The sequence below is a fragment of the Oncorhynchus tshawytscha genome, linkage group LG31, assembly GCF_018296145.1.
Source record: "Oncorhynchus tshawytscha isolate Ot180627B linkage group LG31, Otsh_v2.0, whole genome shotgun sequence".
Taxonomy (NCBI): domain Eukaryota; kingdom Metazoa; phylum Chordata; class Actinopteri; order Salmoniformes; family Salmonidae; genus Oncorhynchus; species Oncorhynchus tshawytscha.
In genome coordinates, this window is record NC_056459.1 from 14553164 (window position 1) to 14581154 (window position 27991).

Below are 27991 nucleotides of genomic sequence, written 5' to 3' on the forward strand. Positions count from 1 at the left end.
AAGGCGTATGAACAAATAGGTTATAGAGCAAACAATGCAATTATTATTAACAAAAATTGTAATATGGCTTCTGTTTTTTTTCCTGGCTTGGCTTCAATGATTTTACCCACACTCTGTTACTGATTTGCACAGAGTTGGTGGTTTTCAATATCAGATCATAAATGACTATAGCACCACCTGTTAAATGACTATAGCGCCACCTGTTAAATGATTATATCGCCACCTGTTAAATGACTATAGCACCACCTGTTAAATGACTATAGCACCACCTGTTAAATGACTATAGCGCCACCTGTTAAATGACTATAGCGCCACCTGTTAAATGACTATAGCGCCACCTGATAAATGACTATAGCGCCACCTGTTAAATGACTATAGCGCCACCTGTTAAATGACTATAGCGCCACCTGTTAAATGACTATAGCGCCACCTGTTAAATGACTATAGCACCACCTGTTAAATGACTATAGCATCACCTGTTAAATGACTATAGCACCACCTGTTAAATGACTATAGCACCACCTGTTAAATTATTTTTGCACCACCTGTTAAATGAACCTGTTAAATGACTATAGCACCACCTGTGAAATGACTATAGCACCACCTGTGAAATGACTATAGCACCACCTGTTAAATTATTTTTGCACCACCTGTTAAATGAACCTGTTAAATGACTATAGCACCACCTGTGAAATGACTATAGCACCACCTGTGAAATGACTATAGCACCACCTGTGAAATGACTATAGCACCACCTGTTAAATGAACCTGTTAAATGACTATAGCACCACCTGTGAAATGACTATAGCACCACCTGTTAAATGACTATAGCACCACCTGTTAAATGAACCTGTTAAATGACTATAGCACCACCTGTGAAATGACTATAGCACCACCTGTTAAATGATTAGAGCACCACTTGTTAAATGACTATAGAGCCACCTGTTAAATGACTATAACAGCACCTGTTAAATGACTATATCGCCACCTGTTAAATGACTATAGCGGCACCTGTAAATTACTATAGCGCCACCTGTTAAATGACCATAGCACCACTTGTTAAATGACTACAGCACCACCTGTTAAATGACTATAGCGGCACCTGTAAATTACTACAGCACCACCTGTTAAACGACTATAACAGCACCTGTTAAATGACTATAGCGCCACCTGTAAATTATTATAGCGCCACCTGTTAAAAATGAACCTGTTAAATGACTATAGCACCACCTGTTAAACGACTATAGCACCACCTGTTAAATGACTATAGCACCACAGAATTATATTATTTGAGTTCAGTGGTTATAGTGCCATATTTAACTACTGGCAATATAACCACAGACCTATTCCTAGCTTTATATTCCCATAGGTTAATATTTGCTCAAAATGACATCTAACTTTTAATTTTATTGTATTTATTTAACATCGATCTTGCGAACCAGTTAGCTGGAAAACAAGGTCTGAACTGTGCTCAGAACAGATTTATATACAGTCAGTGGTACTCTAAACTCAACCTGCTATGTTACTTCTCCCAACCTGCTTTGTTACTTCTCCCAACCTGCTACGTTACTTCTCCCAACCTGCTACGTTACTTCTCCCAACCTGCTACGTTACTTCTCCCAACCTGCTACGTTACTTCTCCCAACCTGCTACGTTACTTCTCCCAACCTGCTACGTTACTTCTCCCAACCTGCTACGTTACTTCTCCCAACCTGCTACGTTACTTCTCCCAACCTGCTACGTTATTCTCCCAACCTGCTACGTTACTTCTCCCAACCTGCTACGTTACTTCTCCCAACCTGCTTCGTTACTTCTCCCAACCTGCTACGCTACCTCCCAACCTGCTATGTTAATTCTCCCAACCTGCTACGTGAATTCTCCCAATCTGCTATGTTACTTCTCCCAACCTGCTACGTTACTTCTCCCAACCTGCTACGTTACTTCTCCCAACCTGCTACATTAATTCTCCCAACCTGCTACGTTAATTCTCCCAACCTGCTACGTTACTTATCCCAACATGCTACGTTGATTCTCCTAACCTGCTTCGTTAATTCTCCCAATCTGCTACGCTACCTCCCAACCTTGCCTCCCAACATGCCTTTTGCACACACTGTATATAGACTTTCTTTTTTTCTACTGTGTCATTGACTTGTTTATTGTGTTATTGGCTTGTTTATTGTTTACTCCATGTGTAACTCGGTGTTGTTGTCTGTGTCACACTGCTTTGCTTTATCTTGGCCAGGTCGCAGTTATAAATGAGAATTTGTTCTCAACTAGCTTACCTGGTTAAATAAAGGTGAAATAATTTATTTTATTTTGAAAGTAAGCACTTCACAGTAAGGTCAGTAAGGCCTGTAGTATTCGGCACATGTGAATATTACAATTTGATTTGAGACCCAAATATAAGAACACAAATTCAATTTTGCTTTCCCCAACTCCCAGTCTCCCTGCCTAGTTTTTAAATTGATTTATATAACCTTTATTTAACCAGTCAGGCCAGTTGACAACAAGGTCTCATTTACAACTGCGACCTGGCCAAGATAAAGCAAAGCAGTTCGACATAAACAACAACACAGACTTACACATGGAAAAAACAAATATACAGTCAATAATACAGTAGAAAAAGTCTATATACAGTGTGTGCAAAATCGGTAGGATAAGAGAGGTAAGGCAATAAATAGGCCATGGTGGCAAAGCAATTACAATATAGCAATTAAACACTGGAGGAGGTAGATGTGCAGAAGATGAATGTGCAAGTAGAGATACTGGGGTGCAAAGGAGCAAGATGAATAAATACAGTATGGGGATGAGGTAGTTGGATGGGCTATTTACAGATGGGCTATGTGCAGTATAGTATAGTAACCCAGACAGCCCTCAATCAATCCACTCTCCTCTACTGGCTTTTAAAAACTATTGCAGACGGTTTACTCCGTCTCGACTGGTCCACTAGGGACGAGTTTCGTGCTTATATTCAAACTGGATCTTCTAATATTTTCGCATTTCTATTCAACCTGAATCCTCTCAGCTTCCATATTGCAGTCTCAGGAGCAGTGAAAAATAACAGGTAGAACTAGACATCGGGTTTAAGCTCCCCACACGCCTAGACATTTGTGGCACGCACGCACACACACAGCTCTGCCTTGAAATGGCCCTGATGCCAACTGCCTGCTGAGTAGAGGGAGCTACCCAAACTCAATGTCCCAGCCAAACGTCATGACGTGAATGTTTCTTCTTCACAGTAAGTCTGGATTTGAGTCCCTCCCCAACGATTTCTAGAATGCAAACACATTCTAACCAGTGCCAGAATACACGTGGATAAAGCGGAGTTTTGAAAATACGTCATTGGCTTTGATACTCCAAATGGTTAGAGACGATCCAAACTCTGATGACTCAATTTGACGTCATCAGAATACTTCAACGACAGCAGCCTCAGACTGAAGTATCTCGCGAATGACAGAGCAGCGGAAGAATTCAGTTTGAGTCATCAGACCAAAGGGAGCTAGGTTCAGGAGGGTAAATGAATGAGCATGTCATCCCTGATGCGTGAGTTATCCCCAATCATAAAGGTTTATAGACTTCTCTCTACTCCCCTGTTCTCCTCCCCAGGCCTGACACTCGAACCTCTCTCTCTAACCTACCTCCCCATATGATGGAGCGAAGTATCCTATTCTCACACTATTCTCTTCCTGTACTACCTAAGAGTCACACAAACATGTGCAGGTAAGAGAGACACTAGAGAGATGCTACAGAGCAACACTGACACACAAACATACGCAAACACTACCAAACAAACACAAATGTGCACTGCACACAGACACAACATACCACACACAGCAAGACCTCAGGGAAAAGACAGAGTGGAAATAGACAGGAAGAAAGGCAGAGCGGAGATAGTCAAACTCACACCTTTGCTTCCTGTCGACGGATTACAGAACGGTCTTATTTTATTACATTGTATTTCCTGGGAATCGTTGAGCATAATAGGCACGCATGCCAACAACTGCTTACACAGGCACACACACACACACACAGGCACACACAAAGACACACACAGACACGCACATACACACACACACAGGCACACACAAAGACACACACAGGCACACACAAAGACATACACAGACACGCACACACACACACACACACAGGCACACACAAAGACATACACAGACACGCACACACACACACACACAGGCACACACAAAGACACACACAGACACGCTCACACCCCATGTATTCCTGTGGCATTTCCAGGGCAGGCTGGGATGTGTAGCTAACTACTGTAACAAATGCAGAAGCACGGAGTAGAAATATCATAATGAGAAGGAATAGCAAAGTTCACCAGGTGGCTCAGAGGGAAATATCACCTGTTCCTATTGGACAGGCAGCCTGTTCAGCATGGAGGTGGGGAAAGGAAGGTTAAAACACATACACACACAAGCAGGAAGTGGATGAAACAACAAGCTTATCAAACACATCACTGTGAAGGCTAAGACAAAACATAATCTGTGAAGTACAACTCCAGCGTGGGAAAATAAATTGGTTGACCCAATTTGTGCGCATAACAAGGCATTTCAGCTGCATACAGAATCCATGAGATACGTGATTATGAAATCATGGCTTTCAATAGAAAGTACATTTAATATGAGCAAAAACGGACAAAAAAAGCCATATAGCTTTTAGTTGTTGTTTTAATTACGAAATAGTGGGCAGACACTATGATACGAGTGATATTGCGCATGACCTGCACTAGAACCAGTAGGAAAGCTAAGTACAAATCTAGAGTGTGAGTCAAGACTAAAAACAATGTTGCAGCCAAACGACGAGTCAGATACCTCAGGAAATATGAATCCCTATAGCACCGTACATACATAGTCAAACACAGGTAGGGGAAACATTCAGAAGGTTCAGTCTAACCTGCAGGAGAGTTTCCATTTATGTGCAAATCAACCATTATCCATACCGCCTCACAAATACACACGCACACACAGGACTATGTTAAGGCAATGTTCTCCCACATGATGTGTAATTGGTCGGTTCTGGGATTACCTCTGCAGCTAAACTGCCAAAACAACATCATCTGCACTGAGACTCTGAGCTGCCTGTCTGTCATTCTCTACTCTGTTCTTAACAAGCTTCACCAGCCGACTGATGGAACGGACAGCTTCATATTTACAGTGGAGAGTTAGAGGGCAGCATAAGGGAATTAAGAATGACATTCGTCCTCCTGTATAGATTCTCTATGTGTAATGGCTTGGATCAGGTGTCAGTGACCTGCTGACCGTGTGCGCGAGCGTTGCAAAATAAATGTACACATACGTGCTATTCAATCACTGCACCGAACACTGCTGGCGCGCGTCTGCGCAGCCAGCCGGTAAAATAGAACTTGGTTCTATTTGTGACGCTTGACGCGCTGCAAGTCCTGCCTCTCCCCATCTCCTCATTGGTTTTTAGGAGCATATACCCATGTGGGTGATTGAAAGATGAATTGAGGTCCACACTCCAGTCCAGTTGGTGGTGGTAATGCACCTTAAAGTTGGTTGCCAACAACCATATAAATTCCAAAGAAGAAGAAGCAGCCTGAAGGAGGAGTGATTACTAGAAACTTTAACCCTTTTATCTGTCAATTAATTGTCGTAGTGGACTTGTGCATTTCAGGTAAAATAACAACCCAATGTTTATATTCCTGGACAAATTAGCTGGCAACAGCAAGCTAGCTAGCTAAATTGTAATGAACACTGAATGCTTTTCGACCTGTCCCCAAATTAATATAATTTGTTTAGTTCTTTGATAAAATTGTATTTTCTATATTCTTTATTTATTTTTTATTTACAAGTTGCTCCGTCTGTTTATTGGAACAAGTGTTATTTTACCTGTTTGAATCTGAAAATTAAAAACGCTAGAAACAGGCCTAATATTTATTCATTATTATTTGACCTGGCTTTCCTTTTTCAGCTCCCTTGAAAACTTCTAGGTTATGTAATAAGGCGAGGAGATATGTATATAAGGAGAGGGAATGGTCGAGTGGACCCGGATGGGAGGTTGTGTGTTGTTGTGCGTACGTTATAGCTAACCATAGGTGCTCCGTGATGAATCACAATGGAGAGGTTCACCCCTGCAGACAGAACTTAACGAACTCTACAACACCAAAGCCACACACACACACACACACACACACACACACACACAGAGAATGTAGTTCAGCAAGACATCAGCCTGTTCTCTCCACTGATTGAGATCAGCTGCACCCTGATAGAGACACGCCACATTAACTCTGTGTACCTTCTTGTGTGTGAAAAGCTGCAGCTAGCCTCTCTGTCTGTCGGTCTGTCTATCCTCAGCTCCCTCCCTGCTTTTTAAACAAACAGCTACACTCACCCTAATTACCACAACATGAGGCTTGTTAACTATCTGCAGCATCAGAAAATGGGAAATACAACACAAGGAGGGAAATAAAACAACCTTCGGAAGTCCTGAAATGCAGATGTGTAGAGTAGAGAAATGTTCCTGCTGAAATCTCAGTAATAAAAGGAATCTAGTTTAGAGAAGATGGGAGGAGAGGAGAGGGGAGAGGTGTCAGTCCTACCTTGACGTGGTTGTAGTCTGTCTTGCTGGACTCACTGCCCAGGGGCTTGGTCTCGGCCCGGGGTTTGAGGACTTGTCTCAGGGGGCTGGAGATGGGAAGGCCTGTCACACTGATCCCATCTGGAACAGCAGCAGAGACGATCAGCCAGTCAGGAGACACAAAGTACAGTAACCCCAGACTTAATATAATTGAACTATATTGACAGCTGTTAAAACGCACATTAGCACATAAACATATTAGGGTGAGAGAGTTTCCCTAATCTCTAAGTATTTCCTGGTTGAATCAGGAGCAACTCCCATCTCTTCTTCATACATGAGGACATAATCATTTAAATACATTGTGTGAGCAGAATATGGAACAGCAGCTCACAGCTTTTAATAAGTTTTAATGCAGAGTTCAGGGCAGCAACAGAGCAACAACACAATCCTACACAGAGCTTCAGAGGACCATCAAACAGCCATATCAGCTTTCTGTATTCATGTGTACTGAAGGGGGTCCTGCTTTCAGCTAGCCATGCTACAAACCATCTCATAGTGTGACGTAGGCCCTGAGCACACAGTCTCTCTGACGTTAGTGGAAACATCTTTGTCTCCAAGGGGAATCACTGGGTTAGCTGCTGCAAAGATCTGCCCCCTCTCCCCCCCCACACACACACACACACACACACACACGAAGAAATGGGAATGACATGGTAGGAATTAAGTTCAAACAGTTAGAGCCCGCCAGCTTTGACTCCATATTCCGCTTTGGTCCAAAGCTTTCCAACACATTCTACTGACACGGCTGGCATTTGTGATTAGTACTCCACGAGCGGCTAACCAGGGCCCAGAATCACAAAACACCAACGCAAAAAACTTAAGAAAAAAAAAAAGAAGTTCCTCAACAATATCTTGAGATTTCACGATTTTCTTACGAACTTCTCAAATATCTTCTTGTTGCTCAGCAACTGTTTTAGCTAGCTATGAAGCTAGCAAAGGCAATCATGTTGGCATATTTCTTACTGAGATTACTGTTCTAAAATGTGTACTTGGGTTTAAAAGAATCAATACTGAAACTTTCAGAATTAAACATGTTCCATTGCTTTCATGAGCTTTTTCTCTCACTGCCCTGAGATTAAGACAAGGTTTAAGCTATCTTGGAATTTCCCCAAAAATGTTTCTTCAATAATATAATTTTTTTGCTTTAAGGAGAAACAAGAAATACTGTAAGAAAATTTCCAATAACCATTTTGAGGAATAGCAACTTTGCTTAACTTTCTTCTTAAGTCTATAGTTCAGGAAAACATTTCAGTTAAGAAGAAATGTTTTCTTAAGAAGGTTTTGTGAATCTGTGCCCAGGTCCATATCCATAAAGCCTCTCAGAGTAGAACTGCTGATCTCAGATCAGTTTAGCCTTTTAGATTATAATGAATGAGATTACATGGACAGGGCACATCTGAGATGCTTTGTGAATATGAGCCGAGAACCACTACAGCTGACACAGTCAGTCAGCATTGTTGCTATGTCATTTTCCATATCCTACTCACAGAAACAGATTAGATATGCATCCAGACAGAGGGAGGTGGATGGAAAGAGGAAGAGAGAACACTGATAAACAGTATCTTTATTGACTAGTGCCTCCATTAAGGCCTACAGCCTGTTTCCAGACACACATACATCTTCATGTCTGATCCTGAGAGCGAGGGCAGGAGAGAGACAGAGATATAGAGACAAAACAGAGAGCGAGGGCAGGAGAGAGATCGAGATAGAGACAAACAGAGAGAGAGAGAGACAAACAGAGAGAGAGATAGAGACAAACAGAGAGAGAGATAGAGACAAACAGAGAGAGAGAGAGAAACAGAGAGTGAGGGCAGGAGAGAGACAGAGATAGAGACAAACAGATATATAGAGACAAACAGAGAGAGAGACAGAGATAGAGACAGAGAGAGAGAGAGAGAGATAGAGACAGAGATAAAGAGACAAACAGAGAGCGAGACAGAGATAGAGACAAACAGAGAGCAAGACAGAGATAAAGAGAAATACAGAGAGCGAGACAGAGATAAAGAGACAGAGCGAGACAGAGATAAAGAGACAAACAGAGAGCGAGACAGAGATAAAGAGACAAACAGAGAGTCAGAGATAGAGACAAACAGAGAGCGAGGGCAGGAGAGACAGAGATAAAGAGACACACAGAGAGAGAGACAGACAGAGAGTGCATAACGGGCGGAGAGATTGAAGACGACATCACTCAACATCATCCCTCTTTCCTTGCCATCACCCTCCGTCTATCCCTGCCTCTTTCTCTCTCAATCTATCTCTCCATCTGCCTAGTGAGAGTCTGCGACTATAAATCACTACAGATTATATTAGTGACAGTGAATTGATCTAATGCAGAATGATAAACTGAAAATCAACATCAACAAAGTCTTGTGAATCTCTGCAATGCCACCTTTTGGCTCTACACACACTTGTGCTTTTCCTGGAAGGTGAGTCAAGGATATTGTAGTAAAAGGGAGCCTATGACGGATTGCATTGCAAACAGAAACGCTTCTTCAATGTCCTTTCGAGGGGAGAGGAACATAAGGCTGTAAAATACAAGGCAACAAAGTCCCGTTCTGCTCCGTGGAGTGAGTGAGTGAGTGAGTGAGTGAGTGAGAGAGAGAGAGAGAGTGAGAGTGAGAGTGAGAGAGAGAGAGTGAGAGTGAGAGAGAGAGAGAGACAACACCTGAACATTTGGGCAGAGAGGTTGAATCTGGGAGGAGCTAGCAAAGGACCTTTGACCTCATTAACATAAATTGGTTTATTAGAAGCATCACGTAGACAGACAATTTCCTCCCTACACAATGAGAGAGAGAAAGAGAGAGTATTCACAAGGAGTCTCAGAGTAGGAGAGAGGGGTGGGACAGAGAGAAGAATAGCCAACTCCTCGGCTGGTATTATTTTAGGAGCTATATGATTCACAAGTAACCCAGCCCAGGTGAGACTGGCAGATAATGTGAGATGGAGAGGAAATAAGACGGGTAAATAATAGTGTCTCTTTTCAAAAGCCCACACTTTCTGCTGTCATTACTACGACATCAAACATCCAAATTACAAAGACGCAGGCGGTCTCTTTCAGGTGGAGGGAGAGAGAGCAGAAGAAGGAGAAATGGAGAGAGATGAGGAAACAGGGAGAGAGAGATCAGAAGAGAAAGAGATGAGAGGGAGAGAAGAGAGAGGGAATAAGAAAGTGAGGTAATGCAGGATCTGAACAAATTATTGCCATCATTACTCACAGCCATTTGAGTCATACTAAATACAGCATTACAGACAGAAGCACATCATCCAGATAGACAGAAGTACCCTGCTCATAATGCTGTGAGATGGTCCTCATCACATTTATCTTGTGAGGTGACAAAGTGAACAACATATCGACCATCATCCATCTTATTGTCATTCTGCATCTACGGATGCTTATGTACTGCTTACGAATGTATACGAATGTATGGCTTATAACTGTTAAAGACATGCTCAGGTACTTTGACGACAAGAAAGTCTTTTTTAAACTTCCTGCTTTGGGCTGGATGTGTTTTATTTATTTTTACCTTTATTTAACTAGGCAAGTCATTTAACAACAAATTCTTATTTTCAATGACGGCCTAGGAACACTGTCTTGTTCAGGGGCAGAACAACAGATTGTTACCTTCAGCTCGGGTATTCGATCTTGCAACCTTTCGGTAACTAGTCCAACGCTCTAACCACTATGCTCTAATCACTCTGCTCTAACCATTTGGCTCTAACCACTAGGCTCTAACCACTAGGCTCTAACCACTAGGCTCTAACCACTAGGCTACCTGTCGTGTCAATGTGTCGTTCATACATGCATAATCTATGAGCAGAATTACTGTTTCACCTCAATTAGCCACAAAATCCCTAGTTTGAAAGAGACTGTTTTCTTGAAGCTGTGCCGTGACATTTTCCCAATATTTCCCCCCACGTGGGCCAGCCCCCTAGCAATTTGAGTTCGACCCAGTGAGCTTCAGGCCCTCGCATTTGAGTGACTGCTAGCAAGAGGCCTGCCCAGCCTTATCCAATGAGGTTACAGTGCGGGCCCAACGGCTCAGTGGACACAGCAGAGACAGAGAGAGCAATGACATGGTGCACATATCTGCACATATGTGTCGTAGAATGCCGTATTCGGGCCTCCCAGGTGGCACAGTGGTCTAGGGCACTGCATCACAGTGCTAGCTGTGCCACCAGAGACTCTGGGTTCGCCCCCAGGCTCTGTCGCAGCCGGCCACGACTGAGAGGTCCGGGTTGGATGCGCGCTGTGTTAAGAAACAGTGCGGCTTGGTTGGGTTGTGTTTCGGAGGACGCATGACTTTCAACCTTCGTCTCTCCCGAGCCCGTACGTACGGGAGTTGTAGCGATGAGACAAGATAGTAACTACTAATAATTGGATACCATGAAATTGGGGAGAAAAAGGGGGTAAAATAAATGTAAACATTTTTTTTTTAATAATGCTGTTTTCAGGGACCACTTTTGGCTCGTGAGTGCTACTTTCAGGACTACTGGCTGAAAAGTTCACAAAAGTACACAAAACTACCAGAGAATCTCTTTAATAAGATGGCCTTTTTAAGTACTCTTAATTTGGGAATAAAATATGTTTGACTGAAAGAAATGTGCAAAGATATTCACATAGACAAGTTTGATGAAATAAGCGGTGGAAAAGTATCAATGTCCAACAATTATGAAAGAGATTTATTTTCAATAAATAATTGGTCAATTAAGTCCATAATGGGGTTCATAGGACTGACCAAAATATATTTCAGTTCAAATGTCAGGTTTCAATAGCACTTTAAAACAGCCGCTGCACTCTGCTGATTGAGTCAATATAAGACTTGGTCCCTTGAAATGAAGGTCCATTCAGTCGACACACTGGGCTGAATGGAACAGACTCATAGAGCTGCTGTCTCAATGGTTCCTGCCTCCAGAACTGAAAAGATTAAGACGTATAAAAGCTTCTTAATAGTGGGAAGTCAGTCAATTGATCGTCATATAATAAATGAGACAATTCACGCCGAATACCTCACACAAAGTCATATCTAGATACATCTGAAGAAAATATTTGTTTATTTTCCCTCAAATAAATGCAGTCTGTCAATCTTCTGCATATTCTGTAATCATATCGCTAAGGTAATGTGATTACCTGAAGAGGCCTACTCTGCCGAGCAAGGACAAATCGCAACTCCCTCCACTCCAAAACGGAATGACATCGGCGAAGAAGCCCGTAGACTGACAGATATTCTAGCTGCGGTACACTGGGAACATTGCGAGCGGAGCAACGAGCAACAAGAAGGTTACAACACTGACAGCCTCCCCACCCTGTCCCTTTGTAATTGTGCCGGCTTTTCTAAATGCATCTCCCTGGCTGTTTTAATTCCCTTTAATGACGTTGTTGTACGCTGAGATTTGACCATCCATGGGCTAATGTGTTTACGCTGTCTGCTCCAGACTGCTTTTACTTTCTCCCCGCCTCCCTAGGACAACCAGACGCTACTCAATAGCTCTTATTGAGATGGAGAGGACGACTAGAGCACTGGCTGGAGACTTCAGCCAACACAAACAGAATAATATAAAATATGCTACTTAGCATACGCTTTCATCCAAAGCCAATTAGTAGAGTGATTGCATACATGTTCCATACATTTTAAGAAAGGGAATGTGATCCCTATGGGAATTGAAACCACAACTAGGGCTAGCAAAATTATTGTAGAATCACGTAACCGTCCATTATGGTAAAAAAAGAAGTTGTACCCCTTTACACTCATACCCTTATACGGGTTGAAAATGGCACTGATAAACGCCTAAATTGGAACACAGTGGTTGTACAGTAACATGCTCAGTGGAGGCTCCTGAGAGGAGGAAGGGGAGGACCATCCTCAGTGAATTTCATTTTTTTTTATTTTTTATTGTGAGACCTTTAAAGAGTTATTCTTTTTAGATAAAACTATACTAAATATATTCACGTCACCAAATAATTGATTAAAACACACAGTTTTGCAATGAATGTCTACAGTAGCCTCAACAGCACTCTGTAGGGTATCACCATGGTGTAGCCAGAGGACAGCTAGCTTCTGTCCTCCTCTGGGTACATTGACTTCAATACAAAACCTGGGAGGCTCATGGTTCTTACCCCCTTCAATAGACTACACAGTAATTATGACAACTTCCGGAGGACATCCTCCAACCTATCAGAGCTCTTGCAGCATTAACTAACATGTTGTCCAACCAATCAAAATATCAGATAATTAATCTAGTACTGAAAGCATAAACTACAGATAGCTTGCACTGCAGTGCATAGAATGGGGTGAGTATTTGACTCAAAAAGAGAGAAAGACAATTGAACAGCTGTGAACAAATTAATTTCTTCAAAATTGAAAGAAGCGAGAGCGATATTTCATCATTTAAAAAAAAACATTATTATCGCTAGAAATTGCAGCTAGATAGTTTAGCCTACTCAAAAACCCGGCTCAAACAGAGGGATGCTATGTTAGCTAGCTGGCTTTGACTATCCAACACAACACTGGAACTCTTCCAAGTCAAGGTAAGCTTTTGATTTTACCAATTTATTGCCACCGGCGACCGCCAGTGTATCTGCTAAACTGCTTACTGACAGTACACTGTACTGCATGATTGTAGCAGGTTTACTAACGTGTTAGTTCTATTAGCTATGTTGACTATGACGTTACTTTAACAAATATGGTGACACCGATGTAGGCTGTATGTAGCGGTTATGATGTGGTTTGGCTTGGAAAGGTTTTTTTCGCCTGGTCACATACAGCTGAATTCCACAAGCGAAGGGAAAAGGTGAGAGGAGGAGAGTGCATAGATGCGAGAAGGAATACAACATGGCTGCTTAAAAAGTTAACTTTGTTTACATGTGATCAGGGGTATATTCATTCTGCCAATTCTGTTTAAAAACTTTTCTTAACTTCTTGGATATAGAGGGCGCTCTTTTAATTTATGGATAAAAAAATGTGCCCGTTTTAAGCGCAATATATTGTTACGAAAAGATGCTCGACTATGCATATAATTGACAGCTTTGGAAAGAAAACACTGACGTTTCCAAAACTGCAAAGATATTATCTGTGAGTGCCACAGAACTCATGCTACAGGCAAAACCAAGATGAAACTTCAAACAGGAAATGAGCAGAATTTGAGGCTCTGTTTTCCATTGTCTCCTTATATGGCTGTGAATGTGCCATGAACGAGCCTTCACTTTCTGCCGTTTCCCCAAGGTGTCTGCAGCATTGTGACGTATTTGTAGGCATATCATTGGAAGATTGGCCATAAGAGACTACATTTACCAGGGGTCCGCCCGGTGTCCTTTGTCTAAATTGGTGCGTAATCTCCAAGCTGCACGCATTCATCCATGTGATTCAGGGGAGAGAGGAGACTTCCACGAACGATATATCATCGAAGAGATATGTGAAAAACACCTTGAGGATTGATTCTAAACAACGTTTACCATGTTTCAGTCGATATTATGGAGTTAATTTGGAAAAAAGTTCGGCGTTTTGATGACTGAATTTTCGTTTTTTTTGGGTAGCCAAACGTGATGTACAAAACGGAGCGATTTCTCATACACAAAGAATCTTTTTGGACAAACTGAACATTTGCTATCTAACTGAGAATCTCCTCATTGAAAACATCCAAAGTTCTTCAAAGGTAAATGATTTTATTTGAATGCTTTTCTTGCTTTTGTGAAAATGTTGCCCGCTCAATGCTAATGCTAAATGCTACGCTAGCTATCAATACTGTTACACAAATGCTTGTTTTGCTATGGTTGAAAAGCATATTTTGAAAATATGAGATGACAGTTTTGTTAACAAAAGGCTAAGCTTGAGAGCTAGCATATTTATTTCATTTCATTTGCGATTTTCATGAATAGTTAACGTTGTGTTATGCTAATGAGCTGCGGGGATAATTACACTCCTGGATACAGGTTTTTTTCGTAGCTAAACGTGATGAACAAAACAGAGCGATTTGTCCTAAACAAATAATCTTTTTGGAAAAACTGAACATTTGCTATCTAACTGAGAGTCTCCTCATTGAAAGCATCTGAAGTTCTTCAAAGGTAAATTATTTTATTTGAATGCTTTTCTTGTTTTTGTTAAAATGTTGCCCGCTCAATGCTAACGCTAAATGCTATGCTAGCTATCAATACTGTTACACAAATGCTTGTTTTGCTATGGTTGAAAAGCATATTTTGAAAATCTGAGATGACAGTGTTGTTAAACGGAAGGAAACAGTGATACGCATACCTTAATTTGTCCAATAGAAACTATCATTTGCAACTGTTGGACTAATGATTACTATGGAACACTGTTAAAGCTTAACAACAATAGTCTATTGTCAACTCACAATTCATGACAATCACTGGATTAGGTTGCACATCAACATATCTTGAACCATGCATTCCTGCGTGGACATGTCAGATGAAACTTCTTACTTCTTGAATAGCATTGAAGGTCTTCTGGCTCGTGGTGGCCCAATGCCCTATTTGCATGACAGTGAATGATCTCTCAAAATTCCATTCTCATCACAGTCCTACCCACAACCATGATATTGCTAGTGCCACGCTCTTACTAACTGAGCTTACATAACATAAAACACACACACACACACACACACACACACACACACACACAGAGAGAACAGCAGCATTAAAAGCAGGACCCAGACACGGTGTAATTTAGTATGGTGCTCACACCATCGAAACCAATCATGTCTGCTGTAAACTACAACCCATTAGTCTATGTGTGATGACATCAATCCCATCAGACACTGAGTTATGTTATGTCTTCAGCCTGTCCCGGTCGGTGTGTCAATGTGTTTGTGCGTGTCGTCTCGGCTCCTCCGAAACACAATGTTCTCAATGGCTCTGTCTCATTGGCCACTCCTCTCTTTCTTTCAAACCAAGAACAAAGAAAATGACATATTGTGCCTGAGCCGGGCCCAAAAATGAAGGGTTGATTTGCAAGGTCACGTAGACATAGATTGGAGCCAATCAATGTGACACGTTCTTTATACACACAGAGGCCAGTTTATTTGACTTCACATATACTGTATCAAGGTTTGGAGCAGTGGGAGGAGAAGGATCACTCCAATCCATCCATCATTCAAATAATTACCTTATTTTAGTCGTTTTATCTGCAAATCAGTTCCAAATACCGATCTCAAACTCCAAGGAATTATTTCAAGTACATTTTACGGTATGAGAAACAGACGAAAGATTATCACTCTCAAACGAACTGACACACAAAATATATCATATCAATGCAGAGCGAGTGCGAGAGGGGAGAGAGCGAGAGACGTTAGCTGTTAATGCTTATCACCAAGTAGGGCTATATACCTTATTTTACAATATACCAGTATTAATGCACGGACCCGTTTAGGTTTTTACTTGACCTTCTATAACAGCATTTCAATGTTTGGCTTGTTAAACGTGACATTACACGTGTCAGAACGGCGTATCACTTGTTACAGTTTACTCAGTTCCCTACTTGGGTCGTCTCTCTCCCTCTTCTACAGCCTGATACCAGTGCTGGTGTAGGCATAAATCAGAATGTTGTTTGTGCAACGGTGTCTTCTAAATTATAGAGGAAGAGAGAGGAATAGTAATGGCATCTTGTTTTGTAGGCATTAACTCTGCCTTTGCTAAATGGCCAAAGCCTATAGGGAAATGAATGTTTTTGGGGGGGATAAACACAGAAATTAAGGTCTGTGGTAAACGCAGGTTTAGGAGAACTTATGGAAAGCTCTATTCTGCCCTACCAAGCAAAAAGGGCGTAACTGCTCATAGCATGGAACTGAGAAAAAGGTATTTTATTTACCTTGGTTTCACAGTAACTTTATGTAGTTACTGCTAACAAGACCCCATTTCCTCCAAAACACAATACAATAGATACAATAGAGGCAGAATACTTGTCCACATGATTAAGCATGCATTTTCTGTTGCAACAATGACATGAACTCATTTTCGATCAAATGAGCAGTTAGTGCTTGGTATGGCAGTATAGGTGAAGCATGAATATCTTATTTTTTCCTTCTTTTTGTAGGGGGTAGATGAGTTTTAATATTGCAAATAGATTGTAGCTTCCATCAATGTAAATGTCTGCATCATTTCCAGTCAAAAGTTTGGACACACCTACTCATTCAAGGGTTTTTATATATTTTCCCTATTTTCTAAATTGTATAATAATAGTGAAGACATCAAAACTATGAAATAACACATGGAATCATGAGGAAGTGTTAAACAAATACAAATATATTTTATATTTGAGATTCTTCAAAGTAACCACTCTTTGTCTTGATGACCGCTTTGCACACTCTTGGCATTCTCTCAACCAGCTTCACCCGGAATGCTTTTCCAACAGTCTTTTTCCAACAGTATTTTCCCACATATGCTGAGCACTTGCTGGCTGCTTTTCCTTCACTCTGTGGTCCAACTCATCCCAAATCATCTCAATTGGGTTGAGGTCGGGTGATTGTGGAGGCCAGGTCATCTGCAGCACTCCATCACTCTCCTCCTTGGTCAAATAGCCCTTACACACCCTGGAGGAGTGTTGGGTCATTGTCCTGTTGAAAAGAAATAATAGTCCTACTAAACGCAAACCAGCTGGGATGGCGTATCGCTGCAGAATGCTGTGGTAGCCATGCTGGTTAAGTGTGCCTTGAATTCTAAATAAATCACTGACAGTGTCACCAGCAAAGCACCACCACACCATCATACCTCCTCCTCCATGCTTCACGGTGGGAACCACACATGCAGAGATAATCCGTACACCTACTCTGTGTCTCACAAAGACACGGCGGTTGGAAACCAAAAATCTCAAAGAATCATCAGACCTAAAGATTTTGACCAGTATAATGTCCATTGCTTGTGTTTCTTGGCCCAAGCAAGTTTCTTCTTATTATTGGTGTCCTTTAGTAGTGGTTTCTTTGCAGCAATTCGACCATGAAGGCCTGATTCACGCAGCCTCCTCTGAACAGTTGATGCTGAGATGTGTCTGTTACTTGAACTCTGTGAAGCATTTATTTGGGCTGCAATTTCTGCAACTGGTAACTCTAATGAAGTTATCCTCTGCAGCAGAGGTAACTATGGCAGTCCTCATAAGAGCTGTTCTTGCCATAATATGGACTTTTACCAAATAGGGCTATCTTCTGTATCGCACATTGAGGAAAGAAAATCCACACATTAACTTTTAACAAGGCACACCTGTTAATTTAAATGCATTCCAGGTGACTACCTCATGAAGCTGGTTGAGAGAATGCCAAGAGTGTGCTATTTTGAAGAATCTCAAATATAAATGGATTAGTTTAACACTTTCTTGGTTACTACATGATTCCATATGTGTTATTTCATAGTTTTGATGTATTCACTATTATTGTACAATGTAGAAAAGTTGGGTAAAAATAAAGAAAAGAAACAAACTTTTGACTGGTACTGTATATTTTATTTGAAATGTTCCTTTATTATTTTCCCCTCCCCCAATTGGAATAAACGAATGCACAACACCACTTAGGCTTCTAATTCCAGCTTCTACGTACTATTTATTTTCACATTTTTACCTTTATTTAACTCGGCAAGTCAGTTAAGAACAAATTCTTATTTTCAATGACGACCTAGGAACTGTGGGTTAACTGCCTTGTTCAGGGGTAGAACGACAGATTTTTACCTTATCAGCTCGGGTCCAACGCTCTAACCACTAGGCTACCTGCCGCCCATCACTAGGGTACCACTAGGCTACCTGCCGCCCGTCACTAGGGTACCAGTAAGCTACCTGCCGCCCGTCACTAGGGTACCACCTGGCTACCTGCCGCCCATCACTAGGGTACCACTAGGCTACCTGCCGCCCGTCACTAGGGTACCAGTAAGCTACCTGCCGCCCGTCACTAGGGTACCACTAGGCTACCTGCCGCCCGTCACTAGGGTACCACTAGGCTACCTGCCGCCCGTCACTAGGGTACCACTAGGCTACCTGCCACCCATCACTAGGGTACCACCTGGCTACCTGCCGCCTGCCATTTATCAAAGTTAGCTGGCTAACTCATTGATCTGGCTTTGTAGTACCCCTCTGGACTCAATGAGAGGGATAAACTGGTCTAGGTATGAATCAATGAATGAACCCCTCGGCTCCTCTGCAACCCCCTGTTCTCAATGGCTTTATCTGTCTCATCAAATCCACATTTTATTGGTCACATATTTAGCAGATGTTATTGCCGGTGTTTCAAAATGCTTATGTTTCTAGCTTCAACAGTGCAGTAGCATTCAATAATTCACAACAATACACAGAAATCTAAAAGTAAAATAATGGAATTATGAAATACATAAATATCAGGACGAGCAATGTCGGAGTGGCACTGACTAAAATACAGTAGAATAGAATACAGTACATACATAGGAAATGAGTAAAACAGGATGTAAACATTTTTAAAGTGACCAGTGATTCCATGTCTATATGGCAGCAGGGTTGAGTAACCGGGTGATAGTCGGCTAGTGATGGCTGTTTAACAGTCTGATGGCCTTGAAACAGAAGCTGTTTTTCAGTCTCTCGGCCCCATCTTTGATACACCTGTACTGACCTCACCTTCTGGATGGTAGCGGGGTGAACAGGATGCACCACCCTCTTTAGAGCCCGTTGAGGGAGAGGTTATTTTCCTGGCGCCACTCCACTAGGGCCCTCACCTTTCTCCCTTTTGGCTGTTTCATCATTGTTGGTAATCAGGTCTACTACTGTTGTGTTGTCTGCAAAGTTGATTGAGTTTGAGGCGGCCTGGCCACACAGTCATGGGTGAACAGGGAGTACAGGAGGGGGCTGAGCACGCACCCTTGTGGGTCCCCTATGTTGAAGATTAGCGAAGTGGAGATGTTGTTTCCTACCTTCACCAGCTGGGGGCGGCTCGTCAGGAAGTCCAGGACCAAGTTGCACAGGGCGGGTTCAGACCCAGGACCTGAGTTTAATGATGAGCTTGGAGGGTACTATGGTGTTGAATGCTGAGCTATAGTCAATGAACAGCTTTCTTACATACATCCTCTTATCCAGATGGGTTAGGGCAGTGTGCAGTGCGATGGCGATTGCATTGCCTGTAGATCTATGATATGATGACAGATGTGAGTGCTAGGGGCCGATAGTCCTTTAGTTTGGTTAAACGGACCCCTTCTCTCTCATCAGCCCCTTTCCTCTCTTTCTTTTCAAACCACGATCGGAGGAAATTACATCTTGTTCTTCTCATGTTCTTTACAAAAAATGTGTGTAAGGGCTGAGGTCATGGTGACTCTCTCTAAGAGGCCTCTCTACTACTGCATGGCAAGCAGGACCGGAGTGCCAAGTCTAGGACAAAAAGGCTTCTCAACAGTTTTTATCCCCAAGCCATAAGACTCCTGAACAGGTAATCAAATGGCTCCCCAGACTATTTACATTGTGTTCCCCCCCCCAACCCAACCCCTCTTTTTACACTGCTGCATAGTCACTTTAACTATACATTCATGTACATACTACCTCAATTGGCCTCGACCAACCAGTGCTCCCGCACATTGGCTAACCGGGCTATCTGCATTGTGTTCATCACTATCTGCTACTCACTGTTCATCATATAGGCATAGTCACTTTAACCATATCTTCATGTACATACTACCTCAATAAGCCTGACTAACAGGTGTTTGTATGTAGCCTTGATACTGTTATTTTCAAATGTCTTTTTACTGTTGTTTTATTTCTTTACTTACCTACACACACACATACCTTTTTTTCGCACTATTAGTTAAGAGCCTGTAAGTAAGCATTTCACTGTACTCTACTACACCTGTTGTGTTCGGCGCACGTGACAAATAAACTTAGATTTGATTTGGAAGCAGTTAAAAGGGGACGGCCGAGGGTAAAGCGGTCCTTTGCAGGCTTGTGGTCTGGAAAGTAGGTGAGCCAGCAGTCTTCCTACACCTTGCCTACAGTACATGGGTGACAGAATAGATTTTTGAGATCAGTTATGTTTGGAGTACCTCCGTATGTACTATGGACTACATACACTGAGTGTACAAACATACTCTTTCCATGACAGACTGACCAGGTCCCTTGTTAAATCCACTTCAATCAATGTAGATGAAGGGAAGGAGACAGGTTAAAGAAGGATTTTTAAGCCTCGAGTCATGGATTGTGTATGTGTGCCAATCAGAGGGTGAATGGGGAAGACAAAATATTTAAGTGCCTTTGAACGGAGTATGGTAGTAGGTGCCAGGCACACTGGTTTGTGTCAAGAACTGCAACCCTGCTTGGTTTTTCACGCTCAACAGTTTCATTTGACACACCTATAGGAACCATTGGAGTCAACATGGGCCAGTATCCCTGTGGAATGCCTGACACCTTGTAGAGTCCATGCACGGACAAATTGTGGGTGTTTTGATGGCAAAAGGGGGTGCAACTCAATATTAGGAGTTCCTAATGTTTTGGACACTCAGTGTAAATCAAGGTTTGGAGCAGCGAGGGGTGGAGGGGAGAAGAATCCCTCCACTCCATCCATCATTCAAATAATCACCACTATTTTAGTCGGTTTTATAGGGTTGGGCAGTATGCAGATTTTCATATCGTCATACTGCCCTGCTCTCATACCAGATTTTACAGTATTAGTACACAAGGGGAGCTTAGTACACAAGGGAGCCAAAAAAAGAGCACATAAGCCCATTGGATGTCTCTTAACAGAATGTGAACAAAATTAGCACAAGTAATAGTGAATTTCCTAAATATGCTAGTGAGCACAAATGAAAATAAATAAACTGCACAGACAGGCCATCCAGTTCATAAAGTTGTCCTTTTTTTATATAATTTTTTTTATTTATGTTATTTATGTTATTATTTACAAGTGAATGTGAACGAGAGACATTGTGCCAATGAACAAAGTTTTGATGCATGCTTGTCTGAAGGAAGAACAGTACTAGCTTTGGAGCAGCATGTGTACAGGCTGTGTCTGTGTGGAGTCTGGATTCGCTAAGGCAACAGGCCTGCCTGCTCTGCTCAGGAGAAAACAGGGGAGGAGCAGACGGGCCAATAACAGAGAGGAGAAAAAACTCAAAGAAATCAAAATCAATAACTCATCCAAAGGGCTCTGACCTCTCAAACATGGCAGAAAGCTAACACAAAATGAAGTCCTGTCAGCTTATTAATTCAGCCGCTTAGTTAGATAGCTAGCAAGTTAAACTTAGGTTCGCGTTAACGCAGAATATTTCGCTGCATTTTATAAATGCAGGTCTAAAATGCTTCTTATTGTAATTTCTACTCGGCATCAGAGAAACGTTGTGCTTCATTTGCACTTCTCCACTCAGATGAGAATTCACAAAAAGGTCATTTCTCCGCTACTTTTCGGTGTACCCTACTTTTCTCAGATAAAAAGCTAGATCTGGACTCTGGATCACTACTCTGGATGGTTCTGACTTAGAATATGTGGACAACTACCTATGTGTCTGGCTAGACTGTAAACTCTCCTTCCAGACTCATATTAAACATCTCCAATCCAAAATTAAATCCAGAATCGGCTTCCTATTTCGCAACAATGCCTCCTTTACTCACACCGCCAAACATACCCTTGTAAAACTAACTATCCTACCGATCCTCGACTTCGGCGATGTCATTTACAAAATAGCCTCCAACACTCTACTCAGCAAATAGGATGCAGTCTTTCACAGTGCCATCCGCTTTGTCACCAAAGCCCCATATACCACGCACCACTGCGACCTGTAAGCTTTAGGCGGCTGGCCCTTGCTACCTATTCGTCGCCAGACCCACTGGCTCCAGGTCATCTATAAGTCTATGCTAGGTAAAGCTCTGCCTTATCTCAGCTCACTGGTCACGATAACAACTCCCACCCGTAGCACGCGCTCCAGCAGGTATATCTCACTGGTCATCCCCAAAGCCAACACCTCCTTTGGCCGCCTTTCCTTCCAGTTCTCTGCTGCCAATGACTGGAACGAATTGCAAAAATCCCTGAAGCTGGAGACTTATGACTTAAGTTCAAATCCCCGAGCTGACAAGGTATAAATCTGTCGTTCTGCCCCTGTACAGGCAGTTAACCCACTGTTCCTAGGCCGTCATTGAAAATAAGAATTTGTTCTTAACTGACTTGCCTAGTTAAATAAAGGTCAAATAAACAATTATATTTCCCTCACTAACTTTAAACATCAGCTATCTGAGCAGCTAACTGATCGCTGCAGCTGTACATAGCCCATCCAATCTACCTACCTCATCCACATATTGTTTTTATTTACTTTTCTGCTCTTTTGCACACTAGTATTTCAACTTGCACATCATCATCTGCACATCTATCACTCCAGTGTTAATTTGCTATATTGTAATTACTATATTGTAATTACCAGACTACTTGCATGTAGGTATTTTTCTTAAATCTTCATTGTTGATTAAGGGCTTGTGAGTAAGCATTTCACTGTAAGATCTACTAAACCTGTTGTATTCGGCACAAGTGAGAAATACAATTGTATTTTATTTGACAAGAAAGAGAGCGCGAGAGAGAGTTTTGCGCACGCGAGAAAGATTGAGTATTTCAGATCAGAATGCTTCTGACACACTATGCATGCCACGAGCTGCCATTAATTCTCCTACAAAGAGGGGGTAGAGGGAGGGTGGGAGAGAGGGAAAGAGGGAGAGAAAGGTAGGAACAGGGAGAGAGAGATATGGAGCGAGAGAGAGAGAGCCGGCGGGAGGGAGAGATCTGCTAGCGGTTGATGCTTATCCCCACGCCAAACATGCAGCTCAGTGGTGAAGGATCCATTCAATTCCCACACAGGGCCAAGAGTCTGTTTTATACATGCACCTTCAGGCTGGATGGGGTCAATATTAATGGAAACAGCACTGAATGCCTCAAAACCCTTTCTGAGGTGTTATCACTTCAGGACGAAGGAAGAAGATATTTAGCCTATTACAGTAGGTCTTTCCCAAGACGCCCTGCTGTTGTCATGAAGACAGATTGACCTGGTAGCAACAGAGACCGTTTGGTTGTAATGTGGGGTCTATGAAGTCTTCTCAACCACAAAACCAGTGAACTACATGAATATAACCAGAAAATGTCATCTTTAAGACATATTATGCCACATTGTTCTTTCAATAGTTTGCAGTGAATTCAAATTCAATGTAATTCCAAACCTCATCAGGCATATTAGCATGCAGCACTCTGTTTGTCAAAATGTCAACATTTCCAACTTGAATTAGTGCAAGGTGCAATACTCAAATCAACCCACAGCTCCGAGCACCACTAAACTGTGCTAAACAATAACACTAATAAGCCTCAGCAGTAACCGTATTAAAGCATTACCGAGAAATAACTACATATTAGGACTTGGGAGTAGCAGATAAGATCCAGCCAGTTACAGCAGAACATAGAGTCGGTCCAGAATGTCACCAACAAAATACACAAGGGTTTGAGGGGTTTGTTGTTTAAGGAAGCACTGTTTGCCTTATCTCTGTCATTCAGGGGCCATGATTACTGCTACGCTAATTAAAACTTTAAAGAGTATCTGTTAAATAGCCTCAAAGATAGAGAGGGGCAGGGGCAGACAGAGAGAGAGACAGAGAGAGAGCGAGAGAGCGAGAGAGAGAGAGCGAGAGAGCGAGAGAGAGAGAGAGAGAGAGAGGGGCAGGGGCAGACAGAGAGAGCGAGAGAGAGAGAGAGCGAGAGGGGCAGACAGAGAGAGAGAGGGACAGACAGAGAGAGCGAGAGAGAGAGAGCGTGAGTGAGGGAGAGAGGCATGGGCCGCTGAGTTAAACATGTCAGTTCAGTTCTATTCTCCTCTGGTCTCTTCTCATGTATGCAGGAGCACATCACATAGGAGAAAGAGTACAGAGAGAGTGGGAGACAGAGAAAGGACATGAGGGAGGCAGATAAATAAAGGAGAGAGGAGTTAGGGCTGAAGTCCACTGTTTGCATGGTTATGTCTGTTAAATGTTTGATGAGATAACGAACCTCAGTCTCAACACCTCTCTGGAACACTCAGCTACTGGGTAGGGCAGTACACAGAGACTCAACTCTGCATCCAGTACATGTTTAACCAGTGCTATGGGGCCATGCAGCTGGGAACCCAATGCTTTCCAGAAAGGCAAAACCCAAAACCAATAGAATGGTGCTATATTGGGAACACCACTGTTGTTGAGTGTGGGGGTGCTGGTAATCCATGTATGTTGTCTCCTCTCTAAAAGAGTTTAGGTTCTATTGACAAAGTTGGTCGCAGAGCGCCTGGATCATTTTGATTGGGAGACCTTTGGGGCTCATCTGGAATTTCAACCACTCACCGTCATTGAGGTCCTGTAGCAGGTTCTCTCCTCCAGAGAAGTCCAGTCTGACTTTGACGTTAACAGTGAGGGTGACAGACTGGCCTGGCTTCAGAGGCAGCTGAGACACAGCCTCCTCTAGGTCCCAGCTCAGGAACTCTCCAAACAGCTTCTCTGTAGGAAACAATACAACAAGACAATGAATAAAGTAGTGTACAGAGAAAACCTTCAGATAGAGAGAAAACGTTCCGTTAAAGAGAGAGAGAGGCAGAGATGTAATGAAGCATTATACTCTAAATCTCAGGACAACCTCACGGAGGTCGTCAATACTGATTTAAAGACAGGCAATGACAGTATACAGCTACCCTTCTCAACACACGTCTAAACTGTCCCAACTTCGCCACAGAAACAAGGACTGTGTTGTTGAAAGCGTAAGGAGGAGAGAAGGCGCCTCTCTCCCAAAACAACAAACATGATGTTCAGTTGCGCACCGAAGGGAAAATGAATCAGAAAACATCGTGCTGAGGAGGAACTTTCAAGTCAGGTTGGAACTTGGCAGAGCATGACAGTGGAATGAGCAAAACACGACATCACAGGGTCAAAAATATTCTAAACCAGGAAATAAGCAGGACGCCATCTCCAGTGTTTGTACCAACAGGTAACTGAAATTAAATTTGTTCTGCATTTGTAAGCATTTAACTATTGACCAAGAACCATCTAGAGTTGAATGCTCTGTTGGCAACGTCAGCATCGAGATGAGAAGTTTGATATGATTACATATGGTTACATATTATTGAGGTCATCCAATTCTGTGTGTGTGTGTCTGCCGACATCATCAAAGTGTAAAACTGTTCAACTGATGTTTTGAGGCTGATACTATTACACACCAGGGTGAAAGGTTAATGGCTGCCGGTTGTTGGTTGGCAGGTCAGCCAACTATCTTCACTCAACGATAGCATTGCATCATTCCGTGTGGGTGTTGTTGTGTGACTAAATAGACTGATTTATGTTAAATGTTAAACCCTACAGCCACCTGAGCCTGACGGGTGAGTCAGCTGTTGCCACTTGAACCAGACTGGATGGATGGAGGGAAAAGAACAACAAATGAATGATACATCAACTGAACAGCCCATGTGGCTTTGTCTTAAACAGGTGTGCGAGACAGGTGCACTGCAGCTCCTGCTGGGTTCAAAGCAACAGGCTGGTAATAATGTGCTAACCAAAGCAGACTTGCTCATTTTACTCTCTCTCTCTCTTTATATCTCCTGTTCATCTCCCCGTCTTTCTCTTCCTAGTTCTCGCTCTCTCCCTGTTATAATCGTTGTATTTTTGGACACAACTACTCATTCAAGGGCTTTCCTTTCTTTTTTCTACATTGTAGAATAATAGTGAAGACATCACAAGTATGAAATAACACATTTGGAATCATGAGGTAACCAAAAAAGTGTTAAACAAATTAAAATATGAGATTCTTCAAAGTAGCCACCCTTTGCCTTGATGACAGCTTTGTACACTCTTGCCATTCTCTCAACCAGCTTCACCTGGAATGATTTTCCAACAGTCTTGAAGGAGCTCACATATGCTGAGCACTTGCTGGCTGCTTTTCCTTCACTCTGAGGTCCAACTCATCCCAAACCATCTCAACTGGGTTGAGGTCAGGTTATTCTGGAGGCCAGGTCATCTGATGCAGCACTCCATCCCTCCCCTCCTTGGTCAAATAGCCCTTACACAGCCTGAAGGTGTGTTGGGTCATTGTCCTGTTGAAAAACAAATGATAGTCCCACTAAGCGCAAACCAGATGGGATGGTGTATCGCTGCAGAATGCTGTGGTAGCCATACTGGTTAAGTGTGCCTTGAATTCTAAATAAATCACTGACAGTGTCACCAGCAAAGCACCCCCACACCTCCTCCTCCATGCTTCACGGTGGAAACCACACATGCAGAGATCATCCGTTCACCTACTCTGCGTCTCACAAAGACACGGCGGTAAGAACCAAAAATCTCAAATTTGGACTCATCAGACTAAAGGACAGATTTCCCCCAGTCTAATGTCCATTGCTCGTGTCTCTTGGCCCAAGCAAGTCTCTTCTTATTATTGGTGTCCGCCGTACCTTGATTGTATTACTGCTGATGATATCTGGAAAAGTGCATGTACACCCTGGCACATCTACTGTTGCTAGCCCCAATTCTGACTTGTGCTCTGATATCTGCTTCCCTGATTTGCTCTCGTAAAAGCCTGGGTTTTCTGCACGTTATCACGAGAAGCGTATTACCTAAAATGGATCAATTGAAAGTATGGGTTCACAGCTCCAATCCAGATGTGTTGGTCATGACTGAGATCTGGTTAAGGAAGAGTGTTTTAAATACTGATAACTTTTCGGTTATAACCTTTTTCGGTAAGACAGATCTTCCAAAGGTGGGGGAGTGGCAATCTTTACCAAGGATCACCTTCAGTGCTCGGTTGTCTCCACCAAGTCTGTCCCCAAACAATTTGATTTGCTGGTTTTAAGCATTAACCTTTCAAATAGCCCTTTGTTGACTGTTGCTGGGTGCTATCTTCCTCCATCAGCACCGGCCTGTACCCAACCTGCCCTAAGCTCTCTACTGGCCCCTTACACTGTCTGAATAAAGGTTAAAACATATTTTTTTTTTTAAATAAACACCTGACCAAGTCCTAAAGCAATTGGAGTCCCGAAATCTTTCTCAGATGATTACCAATTCCACAAGGTATGATTCCAAACACCCAGAAAAGGCTGCTCTCCTTGATGTTATCCTCACAAATAATCCTGAAAGGTATCAGTCTGGTGTTTTCTGTATGGATCCTTAGTGATCACTGTTTTACAGCCTGTGTTCGTAATGGCTGCTCAGTGAAACGACCTGTCCTGATTTGTCATGGACACTTGCTAAAAACACTTTAATGAGCAAGCATTCCACCATGAATTGGCCTCTGTAAAATAGTATAGAATCAGCTTGATCCCCTCTGACGAAGACGCTTGCACGCTTAGAAACAGGTTTAGCCACTGGTTCGACTGTGATCTTGCAGTTACTCCACCTCAAGAATTGCATTTGGCGAAAAGCTCGGCACATGCATACTCCGGCTGACTGGCTCTCGT

At 42.5% G+C, this 27991-nt stretch overlaps 1 protein-coding gene across 3 annotated transcripts in view; it reads right to left on the reverse strand.

Annotated features, from left to right (window-relative positions):
* Positions 1-27991, reverse strand: part of LOC112229318 (trafficking protein particle complex subunit 9-like) — a 319826-nt gene that overhangs the window by 175191 nt on the left and 116644 nt on the right. For all 3 annotated transcript variants that reach the window (XR_006080512.1, XM_042310185.1, XM_042310184.1), the window contains 2 exons: positions 24900-25052; positions 6587-6705 (listed from right to left, as the gene is read on the reverse strand). Coding sequence is in view for 2 of the 3 variants with exons in the window: in XM_042310185.1 (XP_042166119.1) it covers positions 6587-6705; positions 24900-25052 (272 nt within the window). In the remaining variant the exon portion in view is untranslated. The remainder of the gene's footprint in view (positions 1-6586; positions 6706-24899; positions 25053-27991) is intronic.